We start from the raw sequence: 16,489 nt of genomic DNA, 5'->3' as shown, positions 1-16,489 counted from the left end.
AGCACTGTTCCCTAGGCAGATGGGGGCAGAAGTCTTGCTTACCTGGACCCACTGGGGATCCTGGGGAGATGCAACTCCTCTGCCCCCTCTCTGATGTACACCTAGCTCCTGCAAGCATCTTTACTTCCATTTGGTTTAAAACTGCACCCAAGGGAAGTCCAGCCTGGCTGGAGTTTTGCAGAAGGTTTAGGACTGTAGCTTGTAGCTTCTGCTGCCTTGGGCCAGGGCTGCAGCCACCTGGAGCCCCCGAGTCACAGGGCACCATCAGCCCTGGCTGGAGGAGCCCTTCTTTGGAGACCTGGCTCTGCGCGGGAATCAAGAGAAACAGCAGCTTTTAAAAGCCACGTTAGTCGGAGAAGCTTGGTGGGGTGTGTGTATGCATGTAGGTGCCTGCACATGTGTGCATGGGCCTGTGTGTGCGCATGGTGCTTGGGGCTGACAACGGTCTGGAGAAAAGCAACAGATAGTGGCCCTGGAGGCGGGGGGCAGGAATCCTGCTTACCGAGACACCGGAGGCCCAGGAAGGCTCTGCTCCCCCATCCCCTCGGCGCTGTAACTGGATCTCCTGCTGTGCTGCTCTGGTGGGGTCCTCGCCTCCTGCAGAGGCCTGCCCTGCGGCACCTCGCTCCTCTCCCTGAGCCCCCCCACCCCGCTATCTGCGCTGACAGGCAGCCTGGCGTGCACAAGCCTGCCTGGAAAAGCCCTGGGCTTGTGCCCTGCTGAGACATGTGCACAGCTGGAACCCCTCGCCCCTACCCAGCAGCAGAGAGGCATGTCCCAGGGGGCACGGGCTGCACCCAGCCGCTTCCACAGCACCAGGCCCTGCAAAGAGTAATGACCAGGACGACCGAGGCAGGGGGCAGGTGAAGTTTTATTGGCAGGGACAGGCAGATAGCGGCTTTGGCAATACAGACACAGGCAGCACCACGAGTTTATCATTCTTAACCCGCAAGAAAGAATCGCTCCCCCCTCCCCAGGCCCCTCACCTCCAGCTTTCTCCCACCAAGACTCATGGCAGCGGCAACAGGGACCCCGCACAACACGCCGCAGGAGCAGTGGCCAGGTTCCCAGCTCCTCAGATTCCCCTGCTTAAACACCCTGAAGAGCGGGGACCCTTCAGCCCTTTGCCAAGGGGTGCGGGTGGGGGGGGTCTAAGATGCCCCCCTTCCATACACACCCCCCATGCTAACAATAGCATACAGGACGCTGGGCAGGACACTGAGTTAGCAGCGCTCTTCTGTAGCAACAACCACCCACCAGGGGTATCGTGGAAATCGGGAAGGGGCTGGGGAAGGGGGTTTTGTCCCGAAGCTGCCTCAGGGGCAGGCAAGATAAAATGTGCGAATACCATGAGCGCGGGCACGTCCCCTCTGCTAGCAGGATCCGGGCTGTGGAGCCGAGACACGTCTGACAAAAAGGGGCCGAGAGGTGGGGAGCTCGCCGGGCTGCAGTTCAGTTCTTGGGCTCTTCCCCGGCTTCGCCACCATCTTCTCCCGCGCACTCGGCTGTCCATAATGTGAGGTTGTCCCTGAGCAGCTGCATGATGAGGGTGCTGTCCTTGTAGGAGTCTTCGTTGAGCGTGTGCAGGTCGCCCATGGCTTCATCGAAGGTGGTCTTGGCCAGCGTGATGGCCTGGTCGGGGGCGTTGGCGATCTCGTAGTGGAACACAGAGAAGTTGAGGGCCAGCCCCAGGCGGATGGGGTTTGTGGGCTGCATCTCCTTCTTGCTGATGTCCATGGCCTCCTGGTAGGCTTTCTGGGCATTGTCTATGGTGTCTTTGCGGTCATCCCCCGTGGCCACCTCAGCCAGGTATCGGAAGTAGTCTCCCTTCATCTTCAGGTAGAAGACCTTGCTCTCTGCATCGCTGGCTTTCGCGATGAGATGCTTGTCCAGCAGCCCAAGGACGACGTTGCAGACGTTCTTCAGCTCGCCCTCGATCTTCTCCCGGTACTCGTTCACCAGCTGCGCTTTGTCGTCACCTTCCTCAGTCTTGTGTTCGATGCTGGAGACGACCCTCCAGGCCGAGCGCTGGCACCCTACCACGTTCTTGTAGGCGACCGAGAGGAGGTTGCGCTCCTCGTTGGACAGCTCGTCCCCGTGCTCCACCACGGCCTTCATGAAGTCGGCCATGTCCTCGTAGCGCTCGGCCTGCTCGGCCAGCTTGGCTTTCTGCACCTGGTGGTTTCGTGCCATGGCGGGGAGCACTGCTGGTTGGAGAAGGAGCAGGCAGTTGTCCTGGGAGCCCTCAAAGTCTGTCTCAGTGCCGCCGACGGGATTTGCTTTTGGCTGAGTGTCTGAGCCTGGAGCAAGGGCTGGGTGCGGCTGAGAAGCGCTGGCTGAGCCCCTCCTCTACTTCCTCCTAGACGGGCAGCTCCTTAAAAGGCAAACGGCAGTGACTCACCTGGGAGCTCACTAATGATGTGCCAGCGAAGGGAGGAGACATCGAGCTCGAGCAAGGCCTCCACCCTGCTGCCTGCCAATCACAGGCTGGCCTCTGCAGCAGAGGTTTGCACTGGGGCTCCAGCACTGGGCCCCCGCCCCGGCTGTTGCCGCACCCTTCCTAGGTGGTCGGAGAGTATCTCGGCTGGACACGCACCTAGAGATGGCCTCTTTCGCCTGGATTCAAGCACCGGGCCAGGCTCTGCGTGGGAGCCTTGCTCCACTGCTCGAGCAAGATCAGCCCTCAGGGCTGTGGGAGATGAAGGACCCAAGCAGGTTTCACCCCGCTTTTCAGATTCCAGGAAATCTTTCACTGCCCGGGGACTTTAGCTGCCCCCTCTGCCAGGTGCAGATGGTCTCTGCGTAGCACCACTAGCTCCCCAGTGGCGAGCGGCTATGCAGCTTCAGCCTGATGAGACATACCTTGTCTGACCCCCAGAAAGCTAACACGATGCAGCCACTTCAAATAGGGCTCTTCAGATACCAAAAGGGCTCATTCCTCTGGGAGCTGGGTCTTTGTGCAGCCAGGGAAACCCAGGCAGAGAGAACAAGTGACTTCTCTAAGTGCAGAGAGGGCTTGTTTTATAGGTGGAATAAGACTCCACGAGCTTCTGGCTCCCACTGCTGTGCTTAGATCACGCCTCCCCCCCAGTAAGCTTGCTGCCCTCTTCTGCTGGGCCCATGAGCACGGGAGCAGACTTGCATGACAGCACTGGCTCAAAAAGCCTCGAGAAGCATGTGGCCTTCCTCCAGGGGAAAGGGGGAAGGTTTGTGGGCAACAGGCAGGGCATAAGAAACCCGTCACGCTGCGCTCATCTCTGCTACCCTGAGAATAAAGCTGTCTATAGAGGAGAGGAGCAAACCAGGAGCATGTGGCTGAATAGGGTCGCCCAGGTCCGTTTTGGGGACCGCTCCAACACCAAGGTGCTTTATCCTCCTCCTTCAGGAGGGACAGCGCCTTGGACAACCCAGCCCTTTTACCAGAGGTGGGTGCATGTGGCTCCGTGCACGGAACAAATGGGCGTGGGGGAAGTGGGTGTCCAGGCCAATCTTAGACCGCCCAGGGCAGGGATCGGCACAGTGCAGCCTGGGGGCCAGATGTGGCTTGCCAGGCCATTCTAGCCAGCCCCCAGGGCCCCTAAAAATTTTAGAAAATTACTATTTATCTGCCCCTGGCTGCCTGTCATGCGGTCCTCGATGGCTTGCCAAAACTCAGTAAGTGGCCCTCCGCCCAAAATAATTGCCCACCCCTGATCCAAGGGCTTGCACTCTGGAGGGTCCATGCAAACTGCTTTGAATGGGGATGATTCCCTTGTCACTGCACACCAGCACAAGAGCCCGGTGGCTGCCAAAGCCAGCATCCTGCCCCAGGGCCTTGCGTGCAAGGCAGGAAAAGTGGCTTCTGCCGAGAGGCCGATGGTTTCTCGCTTTGCTACCAGCCTGGCTCAAAGCCTCTTTGATGAAATAGGAAAAAGGGACTGTCTGCGGAGCTCCTGTCATGATATGCCCTGATTAGAATCTCCTCTTCCAGTTTCACTCTCAGACTGATTAAGCTTGTTCCCACTTGCTGGGAGCCGACTGCTCCTTTCTGCTGCTGCCAGGACGCGGCGTGACAAACTCATTGCACTAATCCTCCATGTTATCCGCTGTGGGGAGGGTGGGGCTGGCAACTCAGCTGTCCCACTTTGCTGAGGAATTGTTCTGGCTGCATGACTCACAGCACTATTCATCCTTGCGCAGAGCCCTGGAGTGTCTCCCTGCAGCTGACGTCTGAGCCCTTCTCTGCTGAAAGGCCCCGGTGACACCCCGGTGAGATCAGACCAGCTCGCTGCTGATTTGAGGGGAATGCCGTGACCCAGCTAAAGCGCTGAATCCCTCCTGGATGAGCTGCGGGAGGCTGAGCCCTGTAACTTGAGCTTAGCTTTCCTGGGTGCAATGGGTGCAATTAGCTTAGAGGCCTTCCCCGTTCCCTGAGTAATCATTACCAAGGGATCTGAGCCCCTCCCGGCACCCCGGGGCAGAGCGGGCAGCACAGCGATCCCTGCTGTCACACAGACAGGCACTGAGGCTCAGAACCTCTGAGAGATTTCCACACGCAGCTCCCACGGACCAACGGTGGTGCCAAAGGGACTCGCCCAAGCTCATGCAGGAAATGTGTGTCAGAGCAGGGCTTTAACCCAGTTCTCCCAGGTCCCAGCTAGTGCTGCACTCCCTGTCCCATGTCCCCGTCTCTGTGGCCTGAACGCTGCACTGGGGCCCCATGGGGGTGACAGGGACCCTGGTGCTGCAGATGCCCAAGTAGCTGTGTGCTGGAACCAGCAACGAGTGTTTCCAAAAGAGATGCTGGCAAGGAGCACCAGGTAGGTCCCAGGCCCTCTATAGTGGGGAGCAGCTTGTGGGCTGTCAGGGGATACCAGGCCACGTGGTGGGTGCTCACATGCTCTAGCCACAGCCGTGTCATTCCTTCCCAAGTGTGAATGTCCCCCTGGTTTGCTTCCCCTTTGAGGGTGGCTCACCCACCGCATGGTAGGGTCTGCGCAGCCTCCTGCCCTGTGCGGCTGACTGTGGCGAGGTGCCTTTCCTTCAGGCAGTTCTGCGATCCCTTTGCTGCACCAGGGGCCTTGAGGCAGGGCACATGCTTGCTCCATTCGGTGCTGGAGAATTAAACTGAGCAGGCCTGTCTGCTGCCAAGCCCAGCGGGGAGGTAAGGAACAAGCATCGGTGAGCCCCACTCTCTCTTCCCTGGCTGGAGGAAGGAATTAGCTCCTTCCTGATCTGTGTCACTGTTTGCTCAGAAAAGCCGTGGCGCTGCTGTGGGGAAAGGAAGGGCCCTGCTGCAGTCCAGCAGCAAGTGCCGATGCTGCCACACGCGTCTGCCTCCCGGCTGGTGGAACCAGACCTAGCCCAGAGGAGCTGTTCAGAAGCCTCCATTTTAGCAGAGGCTCAAGTTCACCCCAACGAAAAGGGGCTCTCAGGCCTGGAGCTGCTCAACTTAGAACTCGCCCTTCCCTTCCTTCCCCTTCGAGGCAAACGCGAGTTGCTGGGCGCACGTGGCAGGAAGAACAGGGGGGCCAGGATGGCACAGGGCTCAGCATGGCAAGATGGGCTTGGCCTGGGCTGGCCCCACTTCACCTTCTCAGCCCGGGCAGTGCATGGACCAGACTGGGGGACGCCCTTCCCAAACAGCTCAGCGTGAATGGGAATGACAAGCGGCAGCAAACGCATCAAGGAGATGCCCAACAAATTGTCCCAGCGTGTGTGCAGAGGCAGGCTGGGCTACACCCCGTGGCAGTGATGACATTCAGTGGGGCCCATGGATCAGGCCAGCTCTGAGCACCGACAGCCAGAGCTGCAGACCCACTCTGGCATTAACACAACAGGCTTCCTGCTCACTCCCGCCCGCCCTGGCTGGAAGGCCCGCAGCACCGCCGCACCTTGCTGTACCCACCCCTCAGTCCTGTGACGTGCCAGGCTCCTCGGGAGCATGCAACATGGCTTCCCCTGCTGCTCTTGACCCAACCTTGTTCCTCTCTGGACAGATCAGCCCCTTGCCACAGTTATACGAAACTGCAACTCTCGGGTCCACCAGCAACTTTGCAACAGGGCAGTTGAGAAGGAAGCAGCCAGAGGCTCCTGTACCCAGTTTCACAGATTTCATTTCATAGACATTAGGGCTTGAAGGGACCTCACAAAATCATGGGGTCCAACCCCCTGCCCAAAGGGCTGGTAGGCAGCAGGGGGTCAAATGATGAGTTAAATAAATACACCTGGGTCTGAAGCAGCAAAGCCAGCAGCCCCTCACCCCTCCTCCCCTGCCTCCTCTCCCTGCACTGAGCCCGCAGGTAGCTGGGGGGGAAAAAAAGACAGACTGATTCCCAGCTGCAGCTCACCCTGCATCAAGTTTCCAGAAAGACCCAGCCTGGCTCTGATCTGACTGGGAGCACCTGGGGTTTCACAGGGATGAGGCCTGAACAACAGAGGCAAAGCTCAATACCGCACACTCGTGCTAGGCTCCCAGCACCTGCCACTTGCACCTAGTGAGGCTCCAGATGGCTGGGACCAGTGCACAGCAGCCCAGGGAGCTAGATATTCCTGGCTTGCAGCCTGAAATCATTGAGCAGGAGACTTCTCATTCACACCCCACCTCCCCCCAGGGAACACGTGTGCAGTCACGAGCAGCAGAGAAGAGGCACGCCTTCCTGGAGGAACAAAAGCCAGGGGTCCAGGTACAGTAAATAGGAGAAACTTTATTGTGTTACAAAAGTAAAAAGCCTGACACGGTTCCAGTCCCCCAGCCTGCGTGGGGCTGGCAGGAGGCAGCGGCTGGGCTGTCTCGCACTAGCTGCTTTGTAAAGCCTCGCATCCGGTTTGCTAGTGGCCAGAGTGTTAGTGCATTTGGTGCTAGGCACAGGCTCCCAGTAACACTAACTGCAGTAGTGGGGGGAAGAGGCTAGACAGGGACAGACACTAGGCAAGCTGCTCCTGTGCTCTGCTCCCTTCCCTGAGAACGGGAGCCACCCTAAGACAGCGGAAAACGCCGAGCTTACTGGTGAGCACTGCCTGAAAGGTGACCTCGGAGCGCACGGACTGCCAGCGAGACGGGGCCTCGGGCTGCATGTGCCGGGAAAGCAGCTTGGGGAGGGTGTTGGCCAGCACAGCCAGTAACCACCAGCCCTGCGTCCCTGCTGCAAATGCTGCACTAAGCCTGCTAAGTTCGGAGGAGCTGCTTGACTAATAACTAATGACATCTTCTGGGACTGACCAAAGGGGAGATGCTTCACTGCGGAGTAAGGCAGGCAGCCACCTACAGCCTCAGCTCAATAGCGCAAGTGTTTCTGGCGGCAGGAGACGGTAGATACTTGTTATTGCACTTAGAGCAGGTGGTTTTATGGCTTTAAGCTTCAAACCCACAGGACAGCAGAGTGCGCCGGCTCCTGGTGGGGGCTTGGAGAGGCTTCCCCTTGTGCATGGCAGCTTTCGCCCCTCTCCTGCAACGGGAGGGGAGCCGGTGCTGTAGCATAGCCCTGGCGAGTGGAGGCACAGGTGGTGGTAATGGCTGTAGTTTCAGGTATCGTCCGCTTTCTCTTGGCTTCCCTTGGGTTGCTCCAAGAGAGGCAGAGGGCAGCAGTCCTCAAGAGCTCTTTAGTGCCCTGAACATACTGGATTTCCCACAGTCAGTGGCAAGGAAAGGAAAAGGGAGGAAGAGAAAGAGAGGGTTAGTACAAGGAAGACCAGAGTGAGAAAGCAGGTAGCAGAAGTGGATCATCCCGACCAGCTAAAGGAAAAGAAGAACGCAAGGGGCTGTCAGCGCTGTCCCATCCCCCCATGGTAGCAGCACGAACGAGGTCCCGACAGCGCCAGTCTCCAGCGAAACCTGGCAGGCAAAGGTCAGCTGGGCAGAACCTGAGCAATGAGACCCAAGCAACGCTGCTGCTCTGGAGCGTCATGCAGCAGGTGACAGCGTGGGAGCACGACTTCCAGCAGAACCAGGCAGCGCAGCAGGGAGAGGGGGACAAAGTGCCCGTGCCACTGTCAGCAGGACAGCCTGCAGACTTACAGCTCGCTGTGCATGCCGCAGTGGCTGGGACATGGCTTACTTCGCATCTGCACATGCTGCAGGAGGTCAGTGGAAGGGGCGCGGGGGCTCTACAGGGCTGCTGGTCTCAGGTCCATAAATTCAGAGTGCTGCCAGGACTGTGCTGGGCAGGCAGGGGCAGGGGTGCTCAGTGATCCTGTTGTAGCAGGCATGGAAGGCCCAGCTGGGCAGCGACACAGGCACTAGGAGGGCTGTCCCTGGGGCTGCTGCCTCCTGTCACTAGAGAATAGCATCTCTGCCGCAGGCCGAACTCTCTGCGGGTACCTGCCTCTGGCACAGGTACAGGGGAAGGACAAGCCTTGTATTCCAGAGACGAGGAAGGGACTTAGCTGTGGACTCTGTTGGTAGCGGAGCTGAGACCAGGAGCGTGCTCCAGGCCCCCTGCACTTACACCACAGGCAACACCAGAGCCCTGCCCCAGCCCAGGATTTGCCTTTGCACCCACAGCAGCTCTGCCACCCACCCCCACTGCACGCCTCTGCTCAGCGATGCCCATTTGGGCTCAGGCTGCCTGCTCCCAGGCAAAGCCTGCCCTAGCCTCCCTCCAAGGCTGTGGCATTCTCTGCCGCTTGGCACAGATGATGCCCCTCGTGAGGCTGGGCCGGTGGTACCCGCTGCGCACACACATCTGCGCACACACCAGAGGGTGGATGGATCCATGGACAGCGAGTCATGCAGTGAAGATGAGATGAGCCACTGGACCGGAGGGAAGGAGAAGGTGCTTTCTTACCAGCTAACCCTCAGAAAGCAGGGCTAACATCCAGGGGGGGAGGATATCCCATCAGGCTGTGCAGGAAATGGCAAAGTCCTGGCAGGCATCCTCCTGGGGAAGACACCAGAGTTTACGCATCTCAGCTGCCACTGGTGCAGACTGAGCAGGCTGTGCCAGCTTCAGGGCATGCTCAGCTCCTTGGGCACCGCTGGCTGGAGCAGGAAAAGGCTTCCCCTCGGATGCAAGAGGAAGGTGCAAGTTGACCCGGGTCAACTTCCAGCAGCTGAAATGGCAAAACCCCGAGAAGCCGGGAGCCTTCTAGGCAGGGAGGAGCTGCGGGGCTGGCGGCACCTTCTGTCTGTGCCTGCTGAAAGCTAGCGCAGCAGCCAGGCAGGGCTTGCCACTGAAAGGGACAGCCTACCCTTATGCGCCGGACAGACCCTCACACTACAGGGCAACTACAGCTAGGAGCTACCTCGCAAATCACAAGGGAATAAAACCCCCAAGCAATTAACTCTTTAAAAATAGAATTTATTACAGCAAGTAACAAGGGAATAAGGTTAAATAAAAATGTGAGAGCTGAGCTGGACCCCTCCCCACTGCCCTGGAGTGCTCCAACAACCCTTGGCCCCCCACACTGGCCAGCGGTCCTAGCCCAGCACTTAAGGCTGCAGCCTCCCAGTGTGACCAGCACCCCCAGCGCCCATCCTGCCCTCACACATGCAGTGTTAATGGCCCCCTTGAAACACAGGAGAGTCCATGCTGATGCATTAGGGGCAGCATGAGGTGAGCTAGAAACAGGTGCCGGGCAGGCAGCTCTGGAGAGTCCCTCTCCCGAGGCAGCGAATGGGGCTAAGATCAGCCTCCGGAGACATGCCAGCCTGCTGCGTGCCTGGGCTGCGGGGCCACCTGCTGGGCTCTGGCAGAAGTTCAACCTCCGGACACTGCACGGGGTGGGGGGCAGTTCTCTTGTGCACCGGGCCCTCAATGGGTTCAGGACCCGTCAGCTCACAGGCCTCGATATGCTGGCCACACAGTCCCTGCCATCAGCAGAGGGAAGCGAGGCAGAGAATGGGAATTCTCAGTGGCAAGAGCACGCACGGCTTGCTTCAATACCAAGATCTCTGCAACAAGCCAGAAACTTGGGAGACAACAAACATCTCGGAGATGGCAGGGGCATGTTCTCTGCCAGCCAGCCGTCCGTGGAGGAACAACCTTCTCCTCAGCTAACGCTTCCCTTGCAGCCCTGCCTGAAGCCCAGGACATGCTGCACGCGCTTTACCCTGGCACTGCGGGGCATGTCCCAAATGCCAACATCTCATGGCTAGTAACACAACACGACTGCGATCAGTGCTGGCACCCAGAGGGGAAAAGGGGACGGCTGACCTCTGAGAAACCCATGGTGGGGGCATGTGTCTGGCCTGCCTCAAGCAATTAGGTAGCCCAGAGACCTGCTCAGACCCTCACAGCCGGAGCATCCCAGCAGCAGCACAGCCCCTTCCACACAAGCCAGCTTTACTTATGTCGGCAGGGAAGGAAGAAAAGGGTCAGGGTCCAGACCAGCTAACACCAACCCTGCCTGGTGCTAGGGCTCCCTACTACCACCTGTACCCAGATACAAAACACACTGGTAAAAACTCTATGAATTGTGCAAAAATACCCAGCAACTTTTAATGATGCATACCACTAACAAGTCAGACTCACGCCCCAGCCTGGCTAACCCATGGACACACTGGCACCAAGGAGCCCAGGAGGCATGATGCATGGCTTCCACAGCTGGCAGGAGGGCAGAGGAGCTCAGAGCAGGGCTGGACTCCGAAGGGGCCATCCCAGGGCTGGCAACCCGCAGCCAGAGCATAGCCTGATGCTGATGGACACCAGCATTTGCTGGTCCTGCAACATAACCCTGGTCAGGATGGCCACGTCTCTCAGCAGTCTGCTCCCTGATGCTGCCGTGAAACTGCTTAGGCTCTCCTGGCCACGTGGTGCTGCCCAGACATCCAGCAGTGACCACAGAAGGGCAACGCCCTGGGAAGCACCAAGTGCTGCACTTTGTTCTAGTCATCGCCAAGCTCAGGGGCACCCCTGGTGCTGCCCCTGTCCCTGCATGTCCCCGTCATTGGCTAACAGAGCTCTGGAAGCAAAGAGTGGGCCAGCCTGTCTTGCAAGCTGGTGAGAGCTCCCCCATCTGCTGGGAACAGCCATCCGGTTGCTGGCGAGGAAAAGCCAGGCCCTGAGTAGGGCCTGATGGCACCGCAGCTTATGACGCACAGAGCTGCCCTTGGCAACACTGGGGCACTGGCAGAGAGAACGGGCAATCCTGCCACTTCCAACTTTCACCAGCCCAGGAAGCAAACCCCCAGCTACAGCGGAAACCCAAGGAGCTGGGCTGTTGGCTGAGCTCATTTCACCCCCGGTCCACGCACGAGACACTGTTGCCCACTTGGCAGTGCTGGTGGGGGAGGTGGCAGCTCTCTGGCACAACCACCCCAAGCCTGGGTCTTCCCAAGACCTCCTCCATCCTTGGAGGACAGGGGTTTGCTTACCAATGCCAATACAGCGGAGAGTCCATGGGGGGCCCATTATCACAGTGAAACAAAACAATAAATACATTTAAAAAAAGAAGGCAACGTATGGCTCGACTGAGTCTTTGGCAGCTCTGCATCACAGGGCTGTGCTGCCTGAGGCCAGGGAGGCAGTAACAGGGAAGGTACTGGCTGGAGCTAGGCACAGGCATGACAGGCACAGGCTAGAGCACAGCACCGCTAGGGAATGCCTCCTACCATGCTGGTGTCACTTTTGGCTCCAAAGGAGGGGACCTCACTCTTGGGACTGGATGGAGTCCCGACGTCCGGCTGGATAAATCCTCTTCTGTCTATTAAACTAGAAGACAAGAAGGGAGGAGTTAATCCCAAGCTCATCAAAGAACCAGTGCCAGGAGTTGCATCTTAGTGACCAGAGCTGCTATGGAAGCAGCCAGCCAGCACCCAACCCTGGGGGATTTTGGACCCTCATTGCATTCCAGCATTAGCACGTTAGAGCTGTCTGCTAGCACCACGCAGCGGGTTCAACTCAGCCCATAGGATCCTGCCACCTTGCACAGAGTCAGGGCAGGGAGCCAACCCTGCACCAGGACAGCAGCTGCCCACGCCCACAGCTATGCTCCAAAACACACTGAAACCTTAAAACCACAAGAGACTGACAAAGCAACATGTGCCCATCCAGCCATGGAAAGGCAGGGCCCTCAGGAGGCCACCCCTATCCAAGCCAGCCTGTCTTACCTAGTCCTGAACTGCACGAGCAAACCTCATCCAGGTAACACCCCTAATTTCCTGCCAGTGGAAGAAATTCAGTTTCAAGGGATCCCCTACAGCAGTCAGCTGGCTAAGAGCTGTACATCCCTGCAAGGAGTAAGATCCAACAACCAAGCACAAGATACAAGCCTGGAATCTGCCCAGCAACATCCTCCTGACTAATGCTTTGGATGGACTTGGAGTCATAGCTGCCAGGACCACTGAGCCCAAGAAGACCGGGCAGCAGGGAAATGACACACCTGAGGTTGCACAAATCACCATTTGTTTGGAAAGATCAGCCAGTCAAAGTCAACACTTTGAAACAGTGAACATGAGGGCCAGGGCCCTCTGCCATGCCGGGGCCTGCAGAAGCCAGCACCCCTGGGGCTGGTTTCACTGGCCAGTGCAAGTCAGCAGCAGTGATGCAGAAACCCGAGATGTCTGGCATTCTTCCTGCTATAACGGGAACTGTGGGCCCAACTGTTGGGGGGAACTAGACATTTCCAGGAAATTGCAGCATTGCTGGAAGGCCACAGTGGCCAAGCCACCTGCAACTTGCCACCAGGTCGAGGACTCCAGTTTGTCACACAGCAGCACCCCTCCTCTCCGGAAGGGCAGGGGTGCCCGCAGTCTGGCACATGCTCTCTGGCTTCATCTATGCAACAGCTGCCAGAGTCACTGCAGGAGTGATTGCAGCCTCTCCAGCTATGCCTGGCAGAAAGGGGGTGGCCAAGTGAAAAGCTGGGCTGGCATCCCAGGGTGGAAGGTACCGACCCAAAAGCCTCTCTGATGCTTATTTCTCACCACTGACCTATTGGGAACGTCAGGTCTGATCCCACCCAGACAGCCTGGTGGCTGTAGCAGGGGCACATGCAGCGAGACCCCTCCAAAGGAGGGGTGGGCGGTAGCTAAGGCGGCTCCCAAGCCTTTTGTGATCAACACCATGCAGCTGTTAGAAAAAACTAAGAATCCTCTTTAACCACAGCGCCTGCTCCTGTCACGTGCTCCACCTTCACCCTGGTCTGACAGTAACATTTCGATAGCTCTGTCACCACAGAGCTTCCAGCGTCAGGACTTGAACGATTTGCACTAACAAGTAGAGCTGATTTGTGCAGCCCCCTGCAGCCTCTCTGCCAAGAAACGTTCAGGCATCATGGCACCGGCTTTTAACACTGCAGAAAGGAAAGGCGCTGACCCAGGAAATATATGTCTAGTAGCTGCCTACTGCATGCTCCCACCCAGGCTGCACCACGGGGAAATCCCAGCCACGCTGCTCACACCAGGACAGGAGGGTAGAAGTAGCCTCAGCCAGCAGGTTTCAGAGGAGGGCGAAGAAGTCTGCTGGCACCCACATGTGCATGTTCACCTGACCTTCCCCTGAGCCTCAAACTGGTCACCTCACCCCTCTGGAGGCTGCATCATAGCAGCCCCTACCCCATCTGCAACCAGGCCTCCTGGGCACCAGCATGAGCTTGCCCCTCCTCAGCTTCCACATGTGGCCCCAGGTGTAAGTGCCAGCTGCCAGGAGCAAGCCCAGAGACAGCGACACGAAGCCCTTACCTGGGGTGGAAGGGTCCACACAGCACCGCGCAGCAGTTTGTGAGGATGCTTTTATGGCTGTAGGGATTGGCAAACTCTGAGCCCCTCTTATTTGACCACGACCCTTTGATCTGCAATCAAAAGGACAGGCCCAGGTTAGGATGTGGGGGCCAACCACCAGGATGGGTTCGTGCTCTCCGCACCAACTGCTGCCAGGGTGCAGGGGAGGGCATCTCCTGAACCGTCCATGCCCCACTCAAGAAGCCCAGGCTGGCGATGACAGAAGGGCTCCAGGACCAGGCATGGCAACACAGAGGAGCAGGGCTCTTCCCTTTCCTAGACAGACAGGCTAGGAGAAACCACACTGCATATGGGATGCGAGGATGGATCCCTCTGCAGAGCCCTCTGGCTGCCTTTCCTCAGCTCCCTGCGTCTCCACAGCAAGCAGCTTTCCTGTCGTTGCCCACACGTAGTCTCAGACAGCCAGACCCTCCCTGCACTGCGGCCCATGCATCACACCGACACGTGGCTGGGGCCCTTGCTTCCATCACTTCCTGTTAGTCTTGCTCAGACTGAGACCTCTCCAGGGCAGGGGCATACTTCTGTACAGCACCTAGCGCACATAGCTAGGGCAGCTCCCAGGCTGCTCAGCTGATGGGAGGATGTCCTTGCCATCCTGAGCAGCCTGCAGGAGGGCACGCTATCATTCTGGACTCTCAGACACTGAAGCCGTGGAAGTTGGGGTGGGCCAGAACCAGGGTGCGGGGATTTACAAGCCACATTCGCACTTCCTCCCCAGCTGCCATGCGGAACCAGCAGTGCGAGCAATGCAGCGGGGAGCAACGGACCGTGCACCAGGGCTCGGCTCTGTGCTCAGCCCCGCGCAGGGCCCTCTGTTGACCTAGCAGGACCCCAGCTGCAGGGCTGAAGGCAGGAGGAGGAAGCCATGCCCTCCATTCACTCTGCAGCCACGCTCGTGTGTCTGACAGCAAGGGATATGAGTCTTCCTAACAATGGCTGCTGAGCCTCTTGAAGCCAACAGCTGTTCTGTCTGAGACAGAGCCAGTCTACCTTAGCCAGGCACCTGCATGGTCCTGTTGCTACAGCTTCTGAGCATGCCCCCGTCTTTCATGTATTTCTTTCCACAGCACCCTCGTGCACTCCACCCTTTACAGAGGAGGAACTGAGACAGACTGAGGGACTTTCCCACCATCAGAGAAAGTCCATGGCAAGGAAGGGCTGACCCAAGACCTCGGGAGTCGGAGCCTAACACCCAAAGCCCTCTCCTGGCCTGCCCCTCTGCTGTTCAGCTCCCCACCGCAGCAAAAGGCATGTCTGGAAAGCAAGTCTAGTTTCAAGCCAACACATTTTAAACCAAATGGAATTTTAAAACCAATTTCCTGGCTGGTACAGTCATGTTCAAAGCCATGGTGGGGGGTCCAGCTCAAAGGCTGCAGTGTACTAGCCCTTGGGTCAGCCTCAGCACAAACCCTATGTGCTGCTCTCTCTGGCATGCCCTGTACCCCCCCTCCCCCCAGCTGCGACTCCCTACCCTACTACCTGAACCACAACGCAAACCCCCGTGGCCTAAAGCTGACTATTTGCTTTGTAATCATCATCCACTGTTAAGGTAACCCCCGCCGGCCGCGCTGCTGCAAGGTGGGCCACCAACAGATGAGCAGATCCCCTCTTTGCTGCCTAGAAAGCAACGGAGTGCAAGCTCCGAGGTGGCGCTCACAGCCGTTTGGTCCCTCTGCCAAGACGTGGTGCACACAGTACTTACGTCTTCGTTTGTTGTCAGGTTGGAGGCGACTAGGTAAGTGTGAAAACCTGAGAGGCCCAAAATAGACCAGACTGAGAAAAAACAGATCACCAGCTCCAGCACAGTGGGAAGAGTCAAGGAAACCCCAGGCTTGAACCCATACAGCAGGGAGAGCCCTGTGGTCTGACTACAGGAGAGCCTCATGCTAGAGATGCTGTCTGTGGAGAGGCACACAAGGCCGTGACATGCCCAACAGGGGCTGGATGGGAGGCTTGGAGAATGCGCATCCTAACCCCGAGGGAAAGCACCTGTCCTGCCCTAGCACAGAGAATGTATCTCCTTAGCACAGAGAAGGCAGGCAGGTCCCTTCCCCTCACTGCCAGTGCGGCTCCAGGAACGCCCACCTGGGCACAGCTCACTGCAGCCAGTTCAGGGATATCCCCTGCTTTTCCCTGTATCCCCTCCCATGCCAGAAGCCAGCTTGCCTCCCAAACCCAAGTCAACGGTGAGCGGCTGTGTGCTGAACCCAGGGTCTCACTAGCTACGCAGACAGAGAAGCCTGCCCTCTGCCTCCCAGGAGGAAGGAGATGACATCAACAAAGATTTGGAAGGTACATTGAGGTGCCCTGATGGAAAGGCTTACAGCATGTTGTAGGTGAGTGCGACCCTCCCCAGATCACTACAGCTTTAGGGTTCTTCCCCAGCACCCTGCCCGATCCAGGACCATGTCAATATGCAAAGAGGAGACTAGCCCAAAAAGACACAGGCACCAAAGGATATCTGGCTGGTGTTGCCTTCAGAGTGTCGAGGAATCCTTGTCTCTGAGAGCCTGTGAATTGAACGGGACAAAGCACTAAGTTCAAGGAAGCAGCTTCCAACGTCCAGCCATCCTGTTCTGCCTTAGGGTACATGCCCATCCCAAGAGGCTTCACAGATCTGCCCAGCCAGCTACAAAGCTTCAGCCACATAAAGCCTCTGAGAAATGCTGGGCTGCAGCATGTGCTCAACAAGGTTTGGGACTAAATGAGGTCAGGCCTAGACATGAATAGCAGATGCAGGGTGCGTGTGTACACACAGACCCACCCTCCAACTCACTGCAGCCCCAACATGAACTTATTTGCTATACAGATCCACAACACAATCACCAA

General features: G+C 57.9%; 2 protein-coding genes across 2 annotated transcripts in view; both read right to left on the bottom strand.

The window, feature by feature from the left end:
* Window positions 1-852: 852 nt before the first annotated feature.
* Window positions 853-2,370, bottom strand: SFN (stratifin). Its single transcript, XM_019512485.1, has one exon. The coding sequence runs from the start codon at window positions 2,191-2,193 to the stop codon at window positions 1,453-1,455; it is 741 nt and encodes a 246-aa protein (XP_019368030.1). The 5' UTR covers window positions 2,194-2,370; the 3' UTR covers window positions 853-1,452.
* A 4,129-nt stretch (window positions 2,371-6,499) lies between these two features.
* Window positions 6,500-16,489, bottom strand: part of ZDHHC18 (zinc finger DHHC-type containing 18) — a 20,775-nt gene continuing 10,785 nt past the window's right edge. Inside the window, exons 5-9 of the mRNA XM_019512484.1 lie at window positions 16,122-16,170; window positions 15,363-15,465; window positions 13,601-13,710; window positions 11,531-11,630; window positions 6,500-7,598 (exon numbers count right to left, since the gene is read on the bottom strand). Coding sequence (XP_019368029.1) covers window positions 7,341-7,598; window positions 11,531-11,630; window positions 13,601-13,710; window positions 15,363-15,465; window positions 16,122-16,170 — 620 coding nt within the window. The 3' untranslated portion in view covers window positions 6,500-7,340. The remainder of the gene's footprint in view (window positions 7,599-11,530; window positions 11,631-13,600; window positions 13,711-15,362; window positions 15,466-16,121; window positions 16,171-16,489) is intronic.

The sequence above is a fragment of the Gavialis gangeticus genome, unplaced genomic scaffold (assembly GCF_001723915.1).
Source record: "Gavialis gangeticus isolate Ggan-Ray unplaced genomic scaffold, GavGan_comp1, whole genome shotgun sequence".
Classification (NCBI taxonomy): domain Eukaryota; kingdom Metazoa; phylum Chordata; order Crocodylia; family Gavialidae; genus Gavialis; species Gavialis gangeticus.
This window is presented reverse-complemented; position numbering and strand designations above follow the sequence as displayed.

What these genes read in the sequence shown, in the direction of transcription:
- SFN (XM_019512485.1), bottom strand. Translation starts at nt 2,193, where the DNA reads ATGGCACGAAACCACCAGGTGCAGAAAGCCAAGCTGGCCGAGCAGGCC.